The sequence below is a fragment of the Sitophilus oryzae genome, unplaced genomic scaffold (assembly GCF_002938485.1).
Source record: "Sitophilus oryzae breed Bouriz unplaced genomic scaffold, Soryzae_2.0 scaffold_1637_pilon_pilon, whole genome shotgun sequence".
Classification (NCBI taxonomy): domain Eukaryota; kingdom Metazoa; phylum Arthropoda; class Insecta; order Coleoptera; family Curculionidae; genus Sitophilus; species Sitophilus oryzae.
The window spans coordinates 207,392-230,676 of record NW_022146322.1 but is presented as its reverse complement, the minus strand read 5'-3'; the positions used below and the strand labels follow the sequence as shown (position 1 = coordinate 230,676).

Below are 23,285 nucleotides of genomic sequence, written 5' to 3'. Positions count from 1 at the left end.
GGTCGGTTAAAAGATGTCCAAATTGTATTTTTAATCATAACTCAATTTTTCCAAATGGAACGAGGGTGGTACATTAGCATATTTGGAAATGATATTTTTTTACGAATAATTTCGTACCACACATTTGGTATTTCGAGTCAAATTATCGTTACATTTACAGCCATGACACATTATGACTTTAAATTTAAAATGCTACTTTTTTTTAATTGAATATGTCAAAAGTCAATGTGAATTGACTTTTGACATATGAAAAGACTTTTGAAAAGTTGTAAAATCATTTCCGGTGAAACAGGAAGTGACCGAAAATAACTGAATACGTCAATCAATCATAATTTATGTTATATACTAACATACTAAATCTCGTTTTTTTTATCTGAAAAAAAAATAAAAAAGTTATAGGGGTGAGCCACTTTTCAGAAACACCCGGTATATAATTGCACCGCTAGAAGTTTGGAGATTCCGTTAACAAACTGAGGTATGCAATTATTGCCAATTTATTATAAGAATTTTATTTATTATACGTATAATTTGTCAATTTTTTTTAAATTTTTGTTAATTTTTCAACTTTCTTTAAACTACATGAATTCTTATCTTCTAGCGGTAATAAACTGTCTGAGGTAATTTTTACAACTAAAGGCCTTCGACAGGGATGTCCTCTGTCGCCTCTTTATTTAATCTGTATTTGGAAGTGGTTCTTTGGGACTGGAAGAAGAGGTGTGGGGGAATGGGCGCCTTACTGTGAACATTGATAAAACGGAATACCTAGTGACCAATTCAGATGATAAATTTGACATTTTTATTACTGACAATGCAAAGTTCAGACAGGTTGAATGGTTTAAATATTTGGGAGCACGTATAACCAGAAAGGGATTGGCCAAAACAGAAGTATCTGCTAGAATAGAACAATGGCGGAAGATTATAGGAGCACTGAATGGCATCTGGTTTGGCATAAAAACATAAGACCAAACACAAAAGTACATATTGGAAGAGCCCTAGTGGAGTCGGTAGTAACTTATGGGTGTGAAGTTTGGATCTTAAAAGCTGAACAAAAGCGAGCTTTGAATGCACTCGAAATGGACTATTTGAGACGCAGTGCGAGAGTATCTAAACTGGACAGAGTTAGGAACGTGGAAATCAGAGCCAAAATGGATGCTACACAGACAATAGTGGATAGAACCAAACAGAGGGGCCTTAAGTGGTTTGGACACTTGCTACGCATGGAACACCAAACATGGCCCTACCGTATCTACAGCTGGTCACCTCCTGGAAAAAGGAATAGAGGACGGCCTAGAAGATCCTGGAATGAGGCCATCAGAAGGGCAATGGAGGACCGTAACTTGGAAGAGGAAGATGTTCTGGATCGTAACAGGTGGCGGTTAGGCGTGGGGATGCGACGTTAGTTGCGACAACCCTGGAGTATATATATAATTCTTATCTCCTTTTATTTATTACATTAGTTTTCCTTGTTTGCATTGTTAGATGCTAGCCACTATGATGATATTACCAATGTTTGTTTCATGTTTCTATTCCAGCCTTGCAGAATGTATGAACCAATTATCGAGACATTTGCCTATATTAAGTATATTATTGTAGATATTGTATATTACCCATGGATTCTTTTCCTTGTGAGGATCCATTCAATAAAAGAGAATGAGCTGCTGGAGATGCCACGGGTTTCGTGCTTGGTGGTGGTGGTTCACTTGGATCAATTAATACCTACAAACCAAAATAATATATTAATTTAAAGAAGGCATCCATTTTTCTCAAAGAGACCTGGTTCAAATTAAAAAAGTAGAAAAAAGTCTCGGTCTCAACGTTTTGAGACCGAGACTTTGAGTCTTTTTTCTACTTTTTTAATATATTAATGTTATATTATGGAAATATTTTTTTAGAAGAAAAACAATGGAAATAAATTATATAAGCAATTTTAGGAGTAAACCAATTTTAAATATTTAAAAGACCTTATGCTCGGTGACGTAGAGGTACAGCTCTCGTCTACCAATCTCAAGGTTGTGGGTTCGAATCCTACACCCGGCATTTCATCAGCCGACTATTTTTAATAAAACAAAAATAGTTTGGGTACCTGGGTCGCCTCAGCCTTAAATGAGTACCTGGGATTCACAATCCTGAGGTAATAATAGGCGGTTGAAGCGTAGTACACACATTACCTTTCCTTGTATATCGAACGGATCTAGGCATGGCAAGCTTTACCTTGCTACTTAAGACGTTAAACGCTATATACAGGAGCTATTATTATTATTATATAAAATATTTATCTCCTTATTACAATCTGTGAATAATTGACAAACTTTTGCAATTGATAAGTAGTTCTACTATACAAGATGATTTACGGCCAATGAGTGAAGTTAGAGTAAACATTACACTGTTGTAGTTTCTTACTTTAGTTGTCGTTTCATATGATAAATAGGTAGTTGGGTTTTTTTACTCTGAATGGAATACTCAGTATATTATATTTTTTAAATTATTTTTACCATAATGATACTATTTTACTTTCCCATTGATTAATAAAAACTACGGAAGGAATATATTAATAAAATCATCAATTGGATGTTGGTCAAAGAATGCCTAAAGAAGCTGAACAAATTAGGCAAAGAAAAAAAGGGACAGAAGGTAATGAAAGAGTAAACAATCTTGCTAGAAATTGAGCGAACACTCCACTAACTGGATCAGAATTGTTCTCCCCAGATACCTGGATCAGACCTACTTTAGATCTCAAATACCTGGAAGACTCCATAACCTGGAACGGGAATCCTCCAACGGCCAAAATCACTCGAAGAAATTTCTCAGGACTTACGACCAAGAAAATTAAATATTTTCTTTGATTTAAGTAAGAGCAATCTTTAGATTGTCACGAAGTTTTTTACAGGACACTGTCTCCTCAATGAACACCTCAGAAGAATGCAGATTCTGTGGAGAAAATGGGAAACGCCATAACATGCTGTGACTGAGTGCGCCGAGACGACAACCATTTGCCATAAACTTTTGTACGACTGATATCGGAGATGAGGAACTAACCTCTGTAAAACCGTCTCAGATACTGGCTTTTGTCAAAGCCCTGAGACTGTATGATGAGATATAACTCAAGGAAGGGGGACACAATAGGGTTATAAGGTCGAGGTCAATCTACAATCTATTACCTCTACGTAAGAAACTGGAAATATTCCTTTTCTTCCTCCAATTTTTCCTTCAAACCAGTTATCATCCACTTTTCGGGTGATGGTGACCAACTCTCCTTTGGCTAGTGACAGTTCTAAGTGAGTCTGAGCTAAGAAGTTATATTTAGCTCTAGCTTGGCCTTCGTGCGCTTTCCTCGGTGTGGTTTTGGCACCTTCGTAAGGAACAATCTGACAAATCAGAACAATAATTAATGAAAGACAGCTATTTTTAAATGAGACAGTATCTAGGCGTCTCAAAAGTGGTCCACCCGTATAACTTTTTTATTTTTTCAGATTAAAAAACGAGATTTGGTATGTTGGTATATGACATAAGTTAGGATTGATTGACGTGTTTAATTGTTTTTGGTCACTTCCTGTTTCACCGGAAATAACTACAATTTTTGGTTCTTAAATGACACCCTCGGTATTTTTTTACTTTATTCGATAAAAAATGACACTCTGAATAGAATGACATATCATATGTCAACTTTTGACATTTTGGCATAAAGTTTATCTGAAATTGTAATATGCGGTTTATAACGACATCATTTATCCAAAAAAACCCTTATGGGTTTTTCGCCACTGCACTGCAAGAAAAATCTACAAAATAAAATAGTTATTTTTTGTAAACACTTCTGGGCGTTAAACCTAAACGGACGCTGCTTTCAGAAGTTGTGTTTACAGTAATAAAAATTTGCCTAACAAAGAAAAAAATGCTTAACGTTTCGGAAAGTTTTCTCTTTCCGTCGTCGGAAGCAAAAAGAAATATAAAGAATCAAGAAAAAAACTATTTAAAATATTTAAATTGAACTATTCGAGAACACTTTACTTTTTAAAACAGATACGTCTACAAGAAATCGTTGACGTTCTGTTAAAATGACATTATATTAAGTTAAACTTCAAAATTAACAATTACTACCTGATAATTACTTAACAAGGTAAAACCAAAAAGCCCAAACTTTCTGTATGATTATTTTTAAATTTTACGTATGTTATGTTTACTTATGTAATGTTCTTTAAAATCAAAGAAGCGATTGCCATACATTACTAACATCTACAGATGCATGAGCAATACATTTATTTTTATCAGATTGCATTAAAAAAGCCTCTTTTATTTTTCTTTTAGAGGCTATCGCTTCTTTCATTATAATTTTGGCGTTATTAAAATTTATTCTGTGCCGTGTGTCCCATGAATGCTGACAAATCTTAGATTTGTGAAAATCTCCCTTTCTTAAATAATCTTTATGTTCTTTAATTCTAACATTTAAGGGTCTAGTCAACGATTTCTTGTAGACGTATCTGTTTTAAAAAGTAAAGTGTTCTCGAATAGTTCAATTTAAATATTTTAAATAGTTTTTTTCTTGATTCTTTATATTTTTTTTGCTTCCGACGACGGAAAGAGAAAACTTTCCGAAACGTTAAGCATTTTTTTCTTTGTTAGGCAAATTTTTATTACTGTAAACACAACTTCTGACAAGCAGCGTCCGTTTAGGTTTAACGCCCAGAAATGTTTACAAAAAATAACTATTTTATTTTGTAGATTTTTCTTGCAGTGCAGTGGCGAAAAACCCATAAGGATTTTTTTTGGATAGATGAATCCGCCACATAGGTATAGACATTTTTTGACAATCATTTGACTCGAAATACCAAGTGTGTGGTACCAAGTTTGTAAATTTTATAGGTTTATATTTTTATATCTTCTAGTTTATGTAACTTATCTAAATTTAATAAAAATGTATAATATGTATAATATACTGTGGAATATTTATTGTCATATTTGACGATGTTTCTCTTTATGCTTATTGTAACATAATTTGGAAGCAATGAAATATTATTATTATTTTACATATTCCACGGAGATGGCGGTTAAAGTTCTCCGGTAATTATTGACTAAGTCCAGTTCCCGGCCTGGGATCAAAGCAACTTAGTTCTACATTTTGCGAAGGTTATGTATTTTCCTGGGATGCGGTTCAGATGTAGTTCTGCTCCTTTGGCTATGGTTCCCAAGGCGCCGACAATAACTTGTATAGTACAAGACTTTGCATTCTACATTCTGCTGATTTCTATTTCTAAGTTCTTATATTTCATTATCTTCTCGCTTTCTTTTAGTTGTACGTTGGAATCGTCTGGTACTGATTTATCTACTAGTTGACAAGTTTTATTCTTTTTGTCATGTACCATGTATTTTTATTATTAAAATGATTTTTCCAATTATGCTAATAAACCACCCTTGCTTTATTTGAAAAAAAATGAGATGTGATTATAAAAACGATTTGGACATCTTTAAACAGGTCAGGACAAGACACGAAAACAGTGGCGGATACAGAGGGGCGGCCCATGGTGCCAAGGCCCCCCCCTTAAAATCTAAAAATTGGATTAAATATTAGGCTTTTGGGTTAAAAATGGCGCTCTAAAAAGCATATTCTACATTACCTTTTATTTGGCCCCCCCCTAAAATCCATTCCGGGCCCCTCCTAAAATAAATTTTTGTATCCGCCCCTGCACGAAAAATATTAGATGATTAAATCTAATTTCTAAGATTCCTTGATTAAAAATTAGGGTTATTAACACAGCCATGGCACTCTAGATTGAAATTTAAAATTCGATGTTTTTAAAAGTTGACAAATCACATGTCCTTCTATTCAGAGTGTCATTTTCTATTGAATAAAGTAAAAATATACCAAGGGTGCCATTTAAAAATCAAAAGTTGTAGTCATTTCCGGTGAAACAGGAAGTAACCAAAAACAATTGAATACGTCAATAAATCCTAGTTTATGTCATATAGTAACATTCCAAATCTCGTTTTTTAACTAAAAAAGTAAAAAAGTTATAGGGGTGAGCCACTTTTGAGACGCACCCGGTATATAATGCGTTATTACTTACTTCAACGTAGTTAACTGGAAACAGTCCGATCATAGCATTTAGTTCACCCTCGTACCAATTTTTATCGACCTGCCTTCTAAGATAAATCAGATCTCCTTTTCTAAATGTTAGTTCTCTAGCTGTATGTCCGACGAAATTGTATAATGCTTTCGCTACTAATCTAGGTTCAGGTGATCTGTAATAAATAATCAATTAACAATTTCTGATTTGATATTAATTTGTTTTTATTATGCCGAAATCGACCCACATTTTTCTTCAATATCAAATCATTAGTACCACCCTGATGAAGTTGTAAACGAAACGTCGTATCCAACTTGCAGGGTGAGACCCTGTGCACCGTCGCGTCGCTCACATGGCCTACCCACCAAATTTGGTCGCGATCGAACGACATCACTTTTGACGCTTATTACGTCAAAACTAACTGTCATTGTGACACGTGTCGTACACGGTCAAGTTGGCCTTGGTCTAATATATCGACATACTAAATTCCATTTAAATGTTGATTTTCACTATGCCTTCCGTTTCCATTCCATATCCATACCATATCCGTTCCGTATTTTTATTGTATTGACGCTATACGTAAGCTTCCGTTCCGTATCAGTTCCATACTTTTTATTATACAATTTATATCATTACGAAAGTTTTATTTTAAAAATTTGTATCTTTTGAAAAAGGTAATAGATTTAATTAAGAGGTAAAAGAATAAATAAGTATATGTAAGAACTTGACAACGCTGTTTCCGATACGCTTCAGTTCGTCTGCCAAAAAAATGTATGGAGGGAAAGGATATGGAACGGAAGGCAAACGGAACGGATAGCGTGCATTGTCCTATTCATTTACATGACATAATACTTTACGTAAACGGAAGGTAGCTGATACGGAAGGTATAGTGAGAATCAACCTTAAAGCGGACGATTTTTTGATTTGATTAATTGATGATGGGGTTTCGTAATGCACGAAACGTGGTCAAAATATCATGAAAAGATTATAAATTTCTTCCTGGGACGGGGCTCTTCGAGACATTTCCTGTTAATCAAATATATAAAATGACAATTAAAAACAATGCTTACTTTTGCGCCGCGCCCCTGTCCCATTACAGCTATAACAAAAGCTGGGCATTTTTAACTATGTTTCTGAAACGAGACACTTAAATTAAAATTATTTAAACATTTGTTGTCTCTGGTTTTAGAATTCATGAACACAAACTTGTCACTGCCTAAAGTTGTGCTTCTAGATTTAAAAATTTTAGTTTTTAAGTTTTCTATTTCAGTGATGATCCACAACGATTTTTTATTAATTACTAATTTCAAACTAGTTAAAATACGTGAACTTGTGACTTCTGAAGAAAAAAATAACAATAACTAATAGAGTTACCTTGGGCGGGTTTTGGTATTAGATGCTAGTTCTTCGAAGTCGTCATATCTGTTGAGTGATATTGGAGATTTCTGAGACGGAATAAAATTGTCTGTATGCCTCCTCGATTTCATGTCTTGAAGCTCCTGCATGCATAAAAAATAAATTAAAAATATAGATGTAAATAATAATCATTTGTTAATAGAGCATTATTAATAGTAGCAATTTATATTTCAGTATATGACTATATTTCAGTGGAGATCGTTAATGAGAAGATCCATATCGATATGAGTTAAAAGAGTTATACCGTATGATTGAAAAAAATGACGTCCAGTTGGCTGGAAAATGACGATCAATGACATTTCTCATATAAATTTACATATAAAATGACAGTGATCTTCATTTCATAGCCATCGGTAATGTCGTTTTTTTTTATCATACGGTATTATACGCCAGAAGCTAATATGATACAAAGATAGCAGCAATTCTCAAGGTACAGCCATTATTGAAATTATCTAGATTAAACGAATTATCAAATTTTAAAATTGATTGGGTAAATTTAATATTGTACAAATGGTATAAGCAAACCATTTCAACAACGAATGCGTTTAACTGTGAATTATAGAATTATAATAAATGCAATACACTTTTATATAAATAATAGAACGTGAATCAGTGGCGCATCTAGAGATTGGGCCTGGGAGGGGTAGTGACAATAGATATTAGGTATGTAGTAGGTTTAAATTAAATTTGCGATAAAAGGTATTGTGACAGTTAAAAAAACTTTGATTGATAGACACCTGTTAGACATTTCAGTTTTACAACTATGTCAGTTAAATGTGTTACTTGGATGGTTTGGTTAAATATATAAAAATGGCTAAATATATAAAAAATGGCTAAATATATGAAAAAATCACATCGCTGTCATATTTATCACTTTTTGAAAATCAGTACCAATATAATTATTTAAAGAATACAGGATATTGTCAAGTTCGTTACCTAATAACTAAAGCGGAAAATGTGAAAAGAACCTTTATCTATGATTTTAGATAAGGCTAGGACACTTCTCATAACAAATTCATGGGCGAGACCAGTGACATCTAATTAGGATGTTATGGGTGAGACATTGCGATTCTTGATTCATTTCCTTCCCTCGTTAAATAGAACACGTTCCGTCAAAAAATTCAAAACGCTGCGCTGTGTGAATGTTATTGAGATAAATTGCCATTTTGTTCAGATTCTATTATTTTAAATAACTGATTTTTGAAAGATAACTTTGTAGGGGGAAGCCCAAGTAAGGAGGACTCGTTGACTATGCCTTCTACCCTCTCCCCCTATTACTTTGCCTGCTATTATTCATTAACTCTTCTTTCTGTTTAAGCCAACTCAAGAATCTGGAAGACACCATCCGTAACCTGAAATGGGAATCCGCAAACGGTCTAAGACGAAGAAATTCCTGAAGATCGAGAAGAAAAAAAATGTCCTTGATTTAAGTAATAACAATTACGGTCACTCGAGGATATTGCCAGTGATAGGAAAATTCATAGCGAACACGAGTCCACATCTGCTAGACCAGAAAACGGACTATATGCTCACCAAACATGATTTTGGAGAAAATATAAGGATTCGCATTCCGACAAGAGTAGAATGGGAGAGCAACCGAGTAATGAACACTCAAGAGAGCTATACATCCGACGATCTTTAAGCCTATCGGATGGCTGTAATGTTCTACAAGCAGAGGTTTACGCCATAAAGGAAGCGGCCAGTTGTATACGAGAGAAAATCGCTGATAGACCAATAGAAGATATCGTGAAAAACCCTGGCAACTTGGCCGCTTTCAGAAGCATCACCGTGCAATCAGTGAGATCGAAAACTGTGTTGGACTTCCGAGAAGCACTGTCCTGGAGTCCTGGCTGCGTCAAGGTGGGGCTACTTTGTGCTGGGTACCAGGCCATAGCAATGTGGTGGGCAATCAAGAAGCAGACAGACTCGCCAAAGAGGGGACCAGGGGAGACGCGCCGTGCCAGATGACTCACCACTTGTGACGATCAACACACTGAAGGAAGCTATAGGAACTACCATCAAGGCCAAGCAGCAAGAGACTTGGCAACACCGTGAGGACTGAGCTATAGATCGAAGACTGTAAAGTGTCCAGTGGTAGATAGCAAAAAGACATAACAACTACTAGAGCACAAAAAAGAACCTAGTACGCATAATTGTAGGTGTCATCACTGTAAACTGCATCAAGGGGGTAAACCTAGTGAGATGGCAGATTTCCAACATTACTGCAGAGAATGCGGAGAGGTAGAAACTATAGAGCACCTGCTGTGCCACTGTCCGGCACTGGAATACCGACGCTTTAAATCTTTAGGGCAAGGTTTTTTGGAGGGACTAGAGGAAGCAGCAGAAGCCAACATTAGCGACATCGGGAACTTTGCAAAGAGCTGGAAGTGCTTTAACGCAAAAAAAGAACAAGAGGAAGGTTTGGTACAATAATACAGGGGTACCGCAATGGGCCCAAGGTCTCCGAGTGATGGATGAAACATGATCCCAAATCCCAACAACATAAACCTAACCTAAGTAACAAAAATCTTCGGATTGTCACGGCATTTCTAACAGGTTAAAGTCTTCTTCATGAACACCTTAGTAGATTGAAGCTAAGAAACAACAGCGAATGCAGATTCTGTGGAGGAAAATGGTGTGAGTGGAGATGGAGAACTAACTGCTGTAAAACCGTCTCAGATACTGGCTGTCACGTCAAAGCTCTGATATTGTATGGTGAGTTATAAATTAAGAAAGGTAGTCACAATAGATCTATAAGGTCGCCTTGATTAATTCCTCCCCCCCCCAATACAATCTACATTTTACAAATTCACTGATACTGGAATAACGTTAAGTAGTGAAATTGATTTAGTGAAAATAGGGAATCAATTTTAGTTTGTAATATGAAATAATTTATATAAAAAGTGCATTATAAAACAGATCCTAAAAAAGATCTCAAATATCTTACTACCGAGCATACTACTCAATGAAATATCGTTTGGTCTACCTTTTGGTGTGTTAAATGAGAAGACGTATTTGTAGAATTTAATCTAATTAAACACTTATAGGTTTAAAATTAAAATTTTCACTTAAAACTTCACCTGCGAAATAAAAAAGCGGTAAAGCACATTAGCATCGATTAGCGTGATATAATCATGTTTATCTGTTTTAGATAGAAAGCGTTAATTTTCAAAATGATATATAGCAAATAGAAAAAAAAGGAAAACCCAACACACACCTGGCGGTCATCGACCAAACGATACTCACTTGAACATCTGTGTTCACCTGCAGGTGTTTTCGCCTTTTTTCTTCTTCGTAGATTTTTCTCATTGCCTCGGCTTGACGATGGGCCAGCTCGTCCTCCGAAACATACTCCTTGATTTCGGTACGCACCGGTGTTTTGTAATGGATGGTCACTTCGTTTTCGACGTACTTCCTTGGAGATTCTAAAAGATAAGTAACGAAAAACAGTTAATTACCTTTATAACATTCGAGAACATACAGATGGGAACAAGATGGAAAAATATTTGTCATTATTCACCTAATAGTCCAAGAGATAAATAGCAAACCAACACATGAAATTTTGCTACAAGTGTTCGTGACCGTCTTCTGTTATGGACTGACGGGCCGTTTTTGAACGTTTTTCTCGAAATTCATTAACACAGTAGGGGTGAAAGATACCCTCGCATAACCGCTAAGTACTTCTAATTTTTGTCTAGATTATAATAATAATAATAGCTCCCGTATTTAGCGTTTAACGCCTTGGGAGTAGCAAGGTACAGCTTGCCATGCTAGAACCGTTCGGTATACAAGGAAGGTAATGTGGCTAGCACTACGCTTCAACCGCCTATTATTACCTCAGTATTGGAAGATTTGTACCCACTGTAAGTACTCATTTAAGGCTGAGTCGACCTAGGTACCGAAACTAGGTACCCCAACTATTTTTATTTTAATAAAAATAGTCGGCTGATACAATGCCGGGTGTAGGATTCGAACCCACTACCTTGAGATTGGTAGACGAGAGCCTGTACCTCTACGCCACCGGACACCTTTGTCTAGATTATACGGGCCATTTTAAAAATAAGGACCTTTATTTTTCCGTAAAGATATCCATAGGATTAGATCCATAAGCACTCCAAGTCCGGCTGCCTCGACGGCCACCGACTGGGATCTTGGTTAGCTATTCAATTATTCCCGAAATTAACTGCAAAAATTGCAGCTGGAAAAATATGTTTTCGAGTTCCATTAGAGGCAGATCATAGTTAAAAGTGGCGAACTTTTAAAAATTCTGTATTGTACTGTGTAAGGATGTGGTAAGGAGATTATAACAAAATATTAAGTGTGCTATATTTTTGGAAAGGTAATTTTAAGTTCCTTTCAATTAATTAAAAATATACAGGGTATGCCAAATAAAAAATCAATTTTTCTATTGATAACTCTTAAATTATTAATTATAAAAAAATTATATTTAAACCATTAAATTCTACGTAAAGAGGTGCTTTTGCTTTGAAAATGTTTTCACAAAAATACAAAATTTTCCATAGTAAAAAAGTTACAGCGATTTGTTAAAAATGCACATTTTTGAAAAACACTCTGTAAGTTGAAGTCTTTCAGATACCGTTGGGTGTGGGGTCACAGCTTAAGTAAAAAACAGCTCGGACAGTGTAGCGTGCCGCTTTGATCTTTTTACGCTCGGATTTGCGATTCGAAAGAGGGAGAACACTAGAGCGGCGAGCTCTCTCGCCAAAACCAATAGCCGCGTAAGCGGCAGTCAGTCGTTTTTTAAATTGTTGACTTTAAATAAATATGCATTCTCAAAGAAAAACATTTAAAAAACAAATTAATTAATTTATTTCTAGAAATAACAGCAAAATGAAATAGGTACATTGATTACTTATAGTTATTTACGAATGTTTCCAAATTAGGAGCTTTCGGTTTTTGTTTGCTACATTTAAGTTCTTATTAATATTCTTTAAGGTATTAATAAATTAACTTTTGCGTATAATTTTAACAAAAAATACATTATAGGAAAATTTTGACAAGGATGGTTGAATTTAATTGTCTGAAAAAATTTAACGAATTTACATATACTCTGTTTTTTTTCTCAGGTAAGATTTCGACAGACGATGACAGAAGAAAAGCAGATGACGTCCCATACCAATCTATTTATTTTACTAAAAAAAGTTTCTAATAATTTTTAAGTTAACTATGGATGGGTTTAAATATAAATTCGTCATGCGTCGTCTCTTTTTATTTTTAATCAGTTTTATTGGTTTATTTCAAAAACGGCAGATCGTATTTCAATTTTATTGGTTTAACGGAACGATGAACGACAAACGGACGCCGATGCGTATGAACTCGCTTTTAGATTTTTGACGCTTGTCAAAGTCTTGCCAAATTAGAGGTTATAATTTTGTGTCAACTTTTGTCAGTTTTGTCAAATACCCTGCGTTTTGGAAGATGATGCATTCTGATTCGTGTTATTACGTGTGTTTTGTGTCTTTTGAAGTCAAGTGGAGAAAAAATCGAGTGAAAATTAACTGTAGACCCAGAGCACAGTTTATGGTTAATACTCGCTGCCCAGGCAAAAAGTCTTATACACCAATAAAGTTACCATCATTAAAGTTCGTATACCATCTCGTCGTAGATAAGTGCATTTCGAATATGGTAGAAGGACCATACTGAACACATACTAAAACTGGAGTAGCTGTAAAATATCGACATCACACGATACGTAAATAATGGATTTTAGTACTGCACAAGAAAAATAATGCCAAAGGTACTGGTTTAAAAAATTAAGATTAAAGTTAGTTAATCAACCTTTAAGGTACCTATAAAATTTGGTGTGTTATTAATAATAAAATAGTTTGTTTTATTTATGTTGTTTTATTTATTCCTGCGGAATATTACAAATTTGTATTTGTACATAAGTTGATAAATATAATCATAAATGCGGGAAGTTTCATAAAGCTTGAAAGTACGAAATAGTACTTTTTTATATTTTTTTTGGTATGTAGTGTCTTGTTCTTGTTTGTTTTGAATTAACACATACCGTTTTTTATTAAATTAAATAACTCGATTAAATTATTTCAGTTTTATACAGTTTTTTTCACAATATTTTGAAGTAATCACTTGTCAGTCAAATTTTAAATATAATAATTTCCTGCTATGCGTTCCAGTTGTACCAACTTATTTCTTTGTAAAATAAAATAAACTACTTTGAAATTAAAATGACAGACACATCTATCACTGTCAAGGATCTTCTCGTTGGACAGACTATAGATAGTTACATACAAAGCTTATAAAAATAGCCTCCAATGAGGACACTAAATAAAAAAATTGTCACTTGGCATTAGCAAGCCTCCAAATAAGTGGTCGTTACCGTTTTCAAAAGCTCTAAAGTGTGAATACTTTTGAATTGAAAATTAAACAGACTATATTTTGAATTATTTCCATAATTATTTGTGTAACCAGCAGCCGCACATCCCGGAAAACCTTTTCCCATTCCAACAATAAAAATAAAAGCACAAATACCTATGGTTAAATATAAGAAAAAATCGAATTAAAATCTTCCGTAATACGGCCCTACTCGTCACCGGTGGAGGTTATGCATCGACTGAATGAGGCTGACTGTCGCTCGCTTAATTCAGTTAAGCATCGTCGGAGTGGGGCGTTTTAAATTCGAGCGTGAGAAAAATTGGCGAGTGTCCAAGCTGTATTATTCTGTAAGCTGTGGTTTGGTTTGGTTTGGTTTGGTTTAGCATGTCACCGCAAAAGTATTGGAAGTTTTGAAAAATCCAGCGCTTATTTTGGACTGTTTGCAGTAATTTTTACACCCTGTATAAATTTGCGCTGCATAATCTAATTACAGCATCAATCGATTGCTTATTTTACCTCATACTTTCAATAAATCAACAGAATTTGTTCCGTTCTATTGGAGTACGTATCTGTTAATTAACTACTACAATATCTTATACCAATAGGAAGTAAAGATTTAATTAAGTTCCTTAATTAGATTTACTTTGTTTTTCTGGATAATTTTTAAATCGATTTGATGGGTTTTAACGGTATGAGTAACAGTAAAGTATAGCTATAATTTTTAGAAAGCTTTTGAAAGGCTTGATCTTGCTTGTGATCTTGTGCTTAGTAGTTAATGTTAAAATTTAGAAACACTTGAATTTAAAATAATTTAAATATAACAAAAGCGTAGAAAATAATGAAAACCTTTTTCTTACTTTTTTGAATTTTATTCAGTTATTAAGTTAAACCAATAAGTCGTTATTTATAAATGTATCTCTAAATTTTATTACTTAATTAAAAAATATTCCAAAAAAAAAATAATACAGGGAACATAATATTACATATGTATCTATAGTAAGTATGGATTTTTGTTTTATAGCATATTCCTAAGATACTCATATCTATACTCATATATACGAAAAGGCGTATCTCGATTTTTGGCGATTTTGAGATATCAACGTCATGACATGCCCAATGGGTCATATTTTAACATAGCGGATTTGCGCATCTCAATATTGTACCTTTTTCATTTTATATTCGTTTAAAAATTTGCCCCATCTCAAATACTACAATTCTTCGTTATGACGGAGAGACGTATGTTGAGATAGGGCTCTTTGTTATATCAATTGTTATACTACAAGAAAGATGGAATTTGAGATAGGTCCTTTTGTTTTAAGTTATGAAAATGCATGCGAGAGAAAATCACACCATTCTACCTAATTATTTTCTGATGGTTGCTTGGGACAAAATAAAACTTCTATCATGGCAGCAGCTTTCTTTTACAGTGTGATTTTGAGTCTGTTTTTTTGCCAAAAACCATTGTTAGAATGAGCTAGACTCTGCACATAGCTGTATCGGGTATGCAAAAGATTGTCCGAGAATAAATGGCCGAAGAGAAATTGATCGAAAGCACAACAACGAAACGAAAATTGCCCCAATGGAAAATTTCCCGAAATTATAATTTCCCTAAGAACATTTTAGCGAACCAAAAAGTTGCCCGAAAAATACAATAATTTTTATCTCATTATCATTGTCAGGCCATTGGCATTGTCATCCCTGTCAATTTTTGGAAAATTTTATTTATTGTGCTTATCATCATCCTGCATAAACACGTAGAATGGAAGTCGAATTTGTTATCATTGAACAGGGAAAACAGAAACTGTTAGTCCACAGTTATTTGTATCAAAAAGACACGAATGAAGAAACATGTTTTGTTTTTGTTTAGTTTGGTTTTTATTAAATGGACCGTGAGTTTAAATGCCTTGTATTAATGCTCTCAATTAACTGAATAATTACTAAAAATGTATTAGTTAAAAAAATGTATTTTTGTATAAAAAACAATATTATTAAAAGAAGCTAGATAAGTGTATTTTAATTGATTATTGTCTTTGCTTCTGGAATGAAAATTGTCTTTGTTTTCAGTTGATCTAATCCAACGCGAATAAAAGTATTAAAAAATATTTGTTTCTGATGTTTTGGTGATTTTCAGATTTTTCTGTATGTATGTATTGTATTTTCTTGTATGTATTCCATAATGTGAGTATTGTATTTTTTTTCCTTATTAAGAACCACTTTACCATCATTTTAAAATTTATTTTACATGGGCGTATAAACATACTTTAGATACTATTTTTTTTAATAATATCTCTATTTTCACTTTTAAATGGTTGGTTTTATACAGGGTGGTGCACCTCATTCGCCTCGGTTGATTATACGAAGACGGAGAGACGTAGAAACAAAATATGTTATGGGTATATGTAGGAAAGCAATGTGCATAATTTAAAATTATTTTGAAATCTACAGGGTGTGTCAGAACTAAGATCCATACCAAAATTATATTTTTTCTTATGGAACACCCGCTATTTGATTTCATTTTTGGATTCTTGGACATAAAATAAAGGCATTTATTATAAGGGTTTAATATGTTTAAAGGTTCGGTTTTTGGTATATCTATTTAAAGATATTTAAATATTAATGCTATAATAAAAAAGTTTGTCAACATCTTGTACATTACTTTTCAGAATTAATTCTTGTGCTTTGTACTAGTTGTTGTGTTTGTACTAATTGATAGTTTTAAATTTTTCAATTTTTTTTTTATTTTTTAGTTACAAACAATATCTTGGTAATATGCCAACATAGGTTGTAGACAAAATGTAGAAGAATGAAGACCCAGAAAATAATCCAGCGCTTATTTTGGACTTGCTTGAAAAAAGGTAAAGAGAAAATATGTTTATTTTTGCGAGGCAATATTTGAACTTATGAACAACAATAAGAAAATATTTGACTCACCTTGTATTTAATTTTTTAAAGTTCAATAATATACAATAAATGACTGTATAACTAAAAATCCATTAATAATTTTTTATTTATAATTTTATTTTATTATTAAAATAAAATTTATTTATTATTATTTTTAATTTTTCCCTCATAATATAAGAAAATTATTCTTTAACATCTTAATTATTATTAAAATATACCTAAATATTAAATTAATATTGTTTGAAGTACTTTAGTATCTTAGAATTAATTTTATACTTTAACTAATAATGGTAATCGCAAAATAAAAAAATAAAAAAAAGCGTGAACTAAAAATTACAAGTTAGTTAATATTATAATTTTGTCTGATGAAATATTTTACAAACGAATTTATTTATTTTGGAAATAATTCAAATTCATTAAATACCATTAATTAATATATACCTGTAATCAGATTAATCATAATTCTCAAATTATGACAACAATAAAAAGGGAGATAGCCGCACCACTACACACAAACACAGACGTAAACATTCACGAAAATTACACAAAATTTCTTCCAACTTTCCTCGATTTAACCGACTGAAGAAAGTGTCGCTTACAACGGACGAAGACATTTGCCATTCTAACTTGCCTATATTCCCGCCAAGATATTTTTAATTAACCATTTAAACGCTCCATCAGTTAGACGAAGAACTACTTTACGTTAATTCGAAAAGACGAATAAAGATGGATATAGCACCATTTCAGTAACGAATGAGGTTTAACGTTTAAAAGCATTTAAAAGGTAGATTATTGTGAATTTTCCTGCAGTGTACTGAAAAGAGATAGGAGATAGATAATAGTTTAAACTGCGAGACTTTAGATTGCGCACCTGTTACTGAAATGACCATTATCTACGTAGTACTACGGCGTTGTAAAATTGTGTCACGTTTGTACAGAGAAATTTATTATTTGTAGACGTGATTTTCATTTAATGCATGTATACAGGGCGTCGAATGGTGCAGGAAACGGTCAAAGGATGTGATATTTTTATTAAGCAATTTCTGCGGCGTAGATAAGTTTTTGTTCTTCGCTTAATTGGATTCAATTAAGACAAATGTTAATTATTGTGAAAATTAGTTTTGCATTAGATTAAGTAATATGCAAATTAAATTGGAGTTGATCGTGAGATTATATGTTTAATAGAACGTCAGTTGTTACTAAAATACACGTATGTATAGTGATGAGCAAAAGACGAAGACCAAGACTCCCTAAGTCTTGGTCTTCCTGCTAGACTTTAATAATTTTTTTAATAAATTTTTAATAAATGCACTTTCTACATATAAAGTCTTTAAATAAATATTACATTTAGTATTTTTTTTCTCTCTAAAAAAATCCTTTATGGGTATTTCTCCACATTTCTCGCACGTTTTTGAATTGCTTCCATTTTTGAAAATTTTTGTATTCCTTTTCATAAGTAATTCCGGATTTAAAATTTAAATGGAAGTAGTTTGGATATGGCGTTTGTCGCCTCAGCCTGAATATCTGTTGGTAATTTACTTATTTCGTTTTGAGCCATTTCTGGCTCCAATTCAATCAGCAGTCGACACGAAAGAGAATTAAAAAATATTGACTCAAAACTGACAAGTAAAGAGACAGCTTTATTTATTTGTCAAATTACATAGAAACCAACGCCAACCCAGCACAATATTTTTTCTACTCGTAATAAATTCCTTGAAAAAATAATTTCTGAAGATTTTTTAAAACGTAACTCGCTATGGAAAAAAAATATTGTTTTATACACGACGATAAAATTTCATTATCGTCTCCCGAAATTAATTCACTCGCGATTTCATCGCTCGTGAATTAATCTTTTCGGTCGACGATAAAATACCATTTTATCGTCTTGTATAAAAATAACTATTAATGCCATAGAAATTATTAAAATATTTTGTTTGACAAAAATGTTTATTTTTCAATATATCGCATTGAATCTGCATTTCTTTCTTTAAAATTTTATTCGATATTCGGGAAAATACTACTTGTAATAAGTTCAAACAATAATGTTGAACAAATGAGTAATTTTATATATCATATAAACGTGAAGAAAAGACCGCAAGACTGCAAGAGTCTTGGTCTTGGTCAAGATCAAACACTTCCAAGACCAAGGGAATCTTGCCTTTTGTGCAAGACCGAGGGAATCTTGTTTTTTGTGCAAGACCAAGACCATTTTTGCTTATCACTACACGTATCTTTGAAAAAGAGTTAGTCTTCCGGGTGTAGTTGGATTTGCTATTTTTTTTTGTTTTTGTTTTTTATGTTACTTCATTTTTAACTCTATGGTTACTTCCTTCTTCAAACTTACAACTATGAAGTGCTTTTTGTTAGTTAGACAAATCCCGGGATATCTCCGGAATCTCTCCCCCCAAAAGAAATATTTTTGACTTTTATTTTCTTTACTTTTATCTTTATTTTACGAAACAAAAACAAATTTTTCATTCATAACTTCATGTCTTCTAGACTGCGCCATTTTGAATTTAGTGTCAAATTACATAGGCTATTTAGACCATTATCGCCTTAACATAACGTAACATCTCTGAGGTAAAAATATGAAAGTAATCAAATGAAGGCCTTAAGTTTAGAAATATGACAGGCTGCGATTTCAAAACGACATTTTGTTGTGTATAGTTTAAATGTATCAAAATACTATGAAACTTAACTCTTTTACAGACACCCTACTATTAACAAGCTGGGGTTATTTATTATGCAAAACTATATTTGAGAATTTAAAAGATAAAAAAAAACAAAGTAAATGAAACTAATAGCAAAACTTATCGTGACTATAAAGAAAGAAATATTGAAACTGCAACTAATGCTAGCTATTTAGCAATAATAACTTTGGGTTACAAAAGTAATAACCTATTATTGTACTTTATGCAATGAAATATACTTGACTAATAAAATTATTAACTAATAAAGTCATGAATTCTCTGCTACATAAATATATGACTTTAAAATATTACTATGGTAAAAAAGACCAAATATTGAAGGATACGGATCTAATGATATTTTTAATTTCATAATTAACTATATAAAAAATATAGTAGAGTCAAAATTTACATTTAATATATACTAGGGTTTCAAATTTTTGGGATCGGGATCCCAAAAAATTTAGGAAAAATAGTCTAGAAAATTGCCATGGCGACACCAGCCATCTTGGTTTTCATATTATTGAAAATCGTTTTTTATTGAAAATCTGAGCTAGCAACTCTAATATGGTTTGAAAAAGCATTTGAATCTGATTCGATTTATTTAAAAAAATTGTGTTGCATTTGGAATAATTAAGTTTTTATGTAAAATAAATATTTAAAATAGATCAGCAATTTTTGGTACCCCTGTATAAATTTAAGAAAGCAATAAAATTTTTTAGTAAAGTTTATTTCTCTACCTTTAAACTCAGCACAAAAATTAATTCTGAAAAGTAATGCACAAGGTTTTGATAATGTTTTCTATTGTAGCATGCATATTTAAATATCTTTAATATCCCAAAAACAAAAGATTTTAAACATATTTAACCCTTATAATAAATTCCTTTTTTTTGGGCTCAAGAATCCAAAAATTAAATAAAATAAAGTGTTTTTCATAAGAAAAAATATAACTTTGGTATGGATCTTAGTTCTGAAACACCCTGTTTATTTCAAAATAATTTTAAATTGTGCACATTGCGTCCCCACATATATCCATAAAATATTTTGTTTCTACATCTTTCCGTTTTCGTATAATTAACCGAGGCAAGTGAGGTGCGCCACCCTGTATATACTCAAATTTTAAATTAATAATATTTTATATCAAAGTACAATCGTATGATTATATTTCAGTTAGATATATTCAATAGATATTCGATAATATTTACTTTATTTTATAGAAATCTAAAACAAATTCATTTTCTGTTAGTGTAAATATTAGGAAAGTTAAAAGCTTTCTGTAACAGATGCAGAATGAGACATTTTCGATATTTGTCTTAAATGAAACTAGTCTAAGTTATTATATATTTAAACAACAGTTGGCTAATGATATCTAAGACTGTCAGAAGACACTTATAACAATCTTAAGAAACACTATTTAGAGCATTTTAAAATAACATAAGTAAACTAAATATTTTAATGCTTTAATCATACCTATATACGTGTGCATATCAGTACACTCCTAAACAAGTGACGATGTTGAAGAATATCTTCTACGATTACGCACTAGGTTGAAATTGGGGTTTTTAAACTGTTTAGAAACAAAAAAATATTACACAACTTTAATTGTATAAACTACTGTTTAGTTTAGCAGGACAGTTAAATGTTTTCTATTAATAGTTGTTAAACAATTCAGCGTTCGTGTTTATGACTAATGTTAATTATAAACTATTAGCAGAGTAGTACGATGCTTTTGATATGAATTGTTGTGTCTTATATTACTCAATTATACGATATACAAAGGTAAAAGGAAATTGTAGGTTTGTTTTAAAGATGTGTACTGTTATGCGTGTACGTCCTAGATTACGACATACTTAATTGTCATTGTTATAGAAGAGGTATCTTAGATTTTAACTATTATTTTTGTATACATTGTATTTATATGATTCGCTATGGAAAACCGTGATATATTATTTAAGTAAAAAATATAGCAAAATAAAACACTAATGCCGGGACCCCATTAGCTAACACGTCATGCCACGCCACGCCATGACACGCCACCCCACGTCATGAAGATCTGTGCGTATGTTTTTACATTTAATTACATGTATTGCGTACACACTAGGCAACACGCTACCCCACGTCACGCCACCCAACGCATCCCACGTTATCATACGTGTGTCGTCTGTTCCAGATCTCATCTGTACACTTTTCAGCTATGGGGGATCCCGGCTAAATTCATCACAATACACTAAAACACTTTTACTTTTGTATTGGACGCGCGTTTCGCTAACCATATTAGAATCATCAGGTGAATGAACTGATAGTTTTGATCATCTGCTAATGATGCTAACACGGTTAGCGAAACGCGCGTCCAGTGCAAAAGTAAAAATTATTTTTTGTAATTTATTTTTATATTGAGTAAAAATGATTTTTTTTTCAAACGTCACAGAAGTATTAGTTTTTGCGACGTGATTGACAAGAGAAAAAAGTAATTTTAACGCCTAGGCAAAGTAAAGCACTTTTACTGACATAAAGTGTCAAATTCAACGAGCGTAACCATAGTTTCTCGATATACAGGGTCGCTGATATGTATGGGAACGGCCAATTATTAGTTAAAATGTACAAGGTACCACACAAATTTAAATACAAAATTTATAGGTGTTTTAAATGTCTAGTAGCTAGTAGTAAATTTAAGAATACAGGGTCGCTCATAAAGTTGTGGTATATCAAAATTGATTTTTTTTAAAAGCAACCCTTTGTATATTATTGCATATTTCAATTCTTCCTTCAATTTGAAGCAATAATCGTAATACACATAATGTACCTAAATTCAACCATTTCCGAACTATGAAGTTTTGATTATGAAATGTTAAAAGAAAATTTTGTTATTTTCACAGACTTGATATAATCTAATTTTATACATCTATAAATACTAATTTGAAAATTAATGTCAAATATTATTAAGTATCATAGTTTCGGCAGAATGGCATCGTTAAATGAAATCGAACACATCGAAATTAATTAAATCGAATTATTGTTTAAGTGATATTTAAAAAAAAAATGTTTTTTTGGAAATACATAGTTTGCGAGGTTTTGTATGGCAACATGTCTTTTTTTAATCTTTCTATAATTAGTGTTAATTGTTGACCAAGATTTATGTCAATTTTTAGTAAATGACGTCTAGAGATTGACCTTGCCAAAATTATCATCGATTGTCATTCTCCAGCCGTCTTTGACGCCGTTTTTTTTCGATCATACGGTATTATTTATACTGACGTTTTAACGTTTAACAAGAACTTTAATGAGTATAATACAGCTTGAAGTTTTGTGATATTTTCTACACTCACTGTGACGTTGCTTTCATCTGATCACAAAATAAGTAGGTACCTAACCAAATACTCAATTGTTACTTTGCTTCATGCGTGCACCCGGTATAATAAACAACATGAAATGAAACCATAATATTGAATTCGTGATAAAACAAGCATAAACCACAAATCTAATAGGTCAAGTAAACTACAAACAGTTGCAAAGATTATAAACAGAATTGGCAAAATAATAGTTATTTATGTTGCATATTTTCTTTAAAGGTTCTATACAAAATATATAATTGAAAATTAAAGAGCAATTGTCAAAATGTTATAGAAAAAATACAAAATTATTTTTATACCGAAAAAACTAGACACTACACGCCCCTATGTTTTATATCATGTTACGTACATATTATGCCTGATATATATGTAACTGGAATATGTTTAATATACAGATTGACGTGCTATAGAGTAAATTTTATGCATGAGTACCGAATAAAATATTGCAAAACGTAAGAGAAATGGTACAATCACAGTAAATATAATTGCAGGAAAATTTCACAACCTCTATATAT

General features: G+C 32.4%; 1 protein-coding gene across 3 annotated transcripts in view; it reads right to left on the bottom strand.

The window, feature by feature from the left end:
• LOC115880570 overlaps positions 1-23,285 on the bottom strand; it is a 185,298-nt gene that overhangs the window by 4,437 nt on the left and 157,576 nt on the right. For 2 of the 3 annotated variants that reach the window (XM_030897825.1, XM_030897827.1), the window contains 5 exons: positions 10,722-10,900; positions 7,434-7,558; positions 6,060-6,234; positions 3,159-3,365; positions 1,608-1,716 (listed from right to left, as the gene is read on the bottom strand). In XM_030897825.1, coding sequence (XP_030753685.1) covers positions 1,608-1,716; positions 3,159-3,365; positions 6,060-6,234; positions 7,434-7,558; positions 10,722-10,900 — 795 coding nt within the window. The remainder of the gene's footprint in view (positions 1-1,607; positions 1,717-3,158; positions 3,366-6,059; positions 6,235-7,433; positions 7,559-10,721; positions 10,901-23,285) is intronic. The other variant, XM_030897826.1, reaches the window with a different exon arrangement.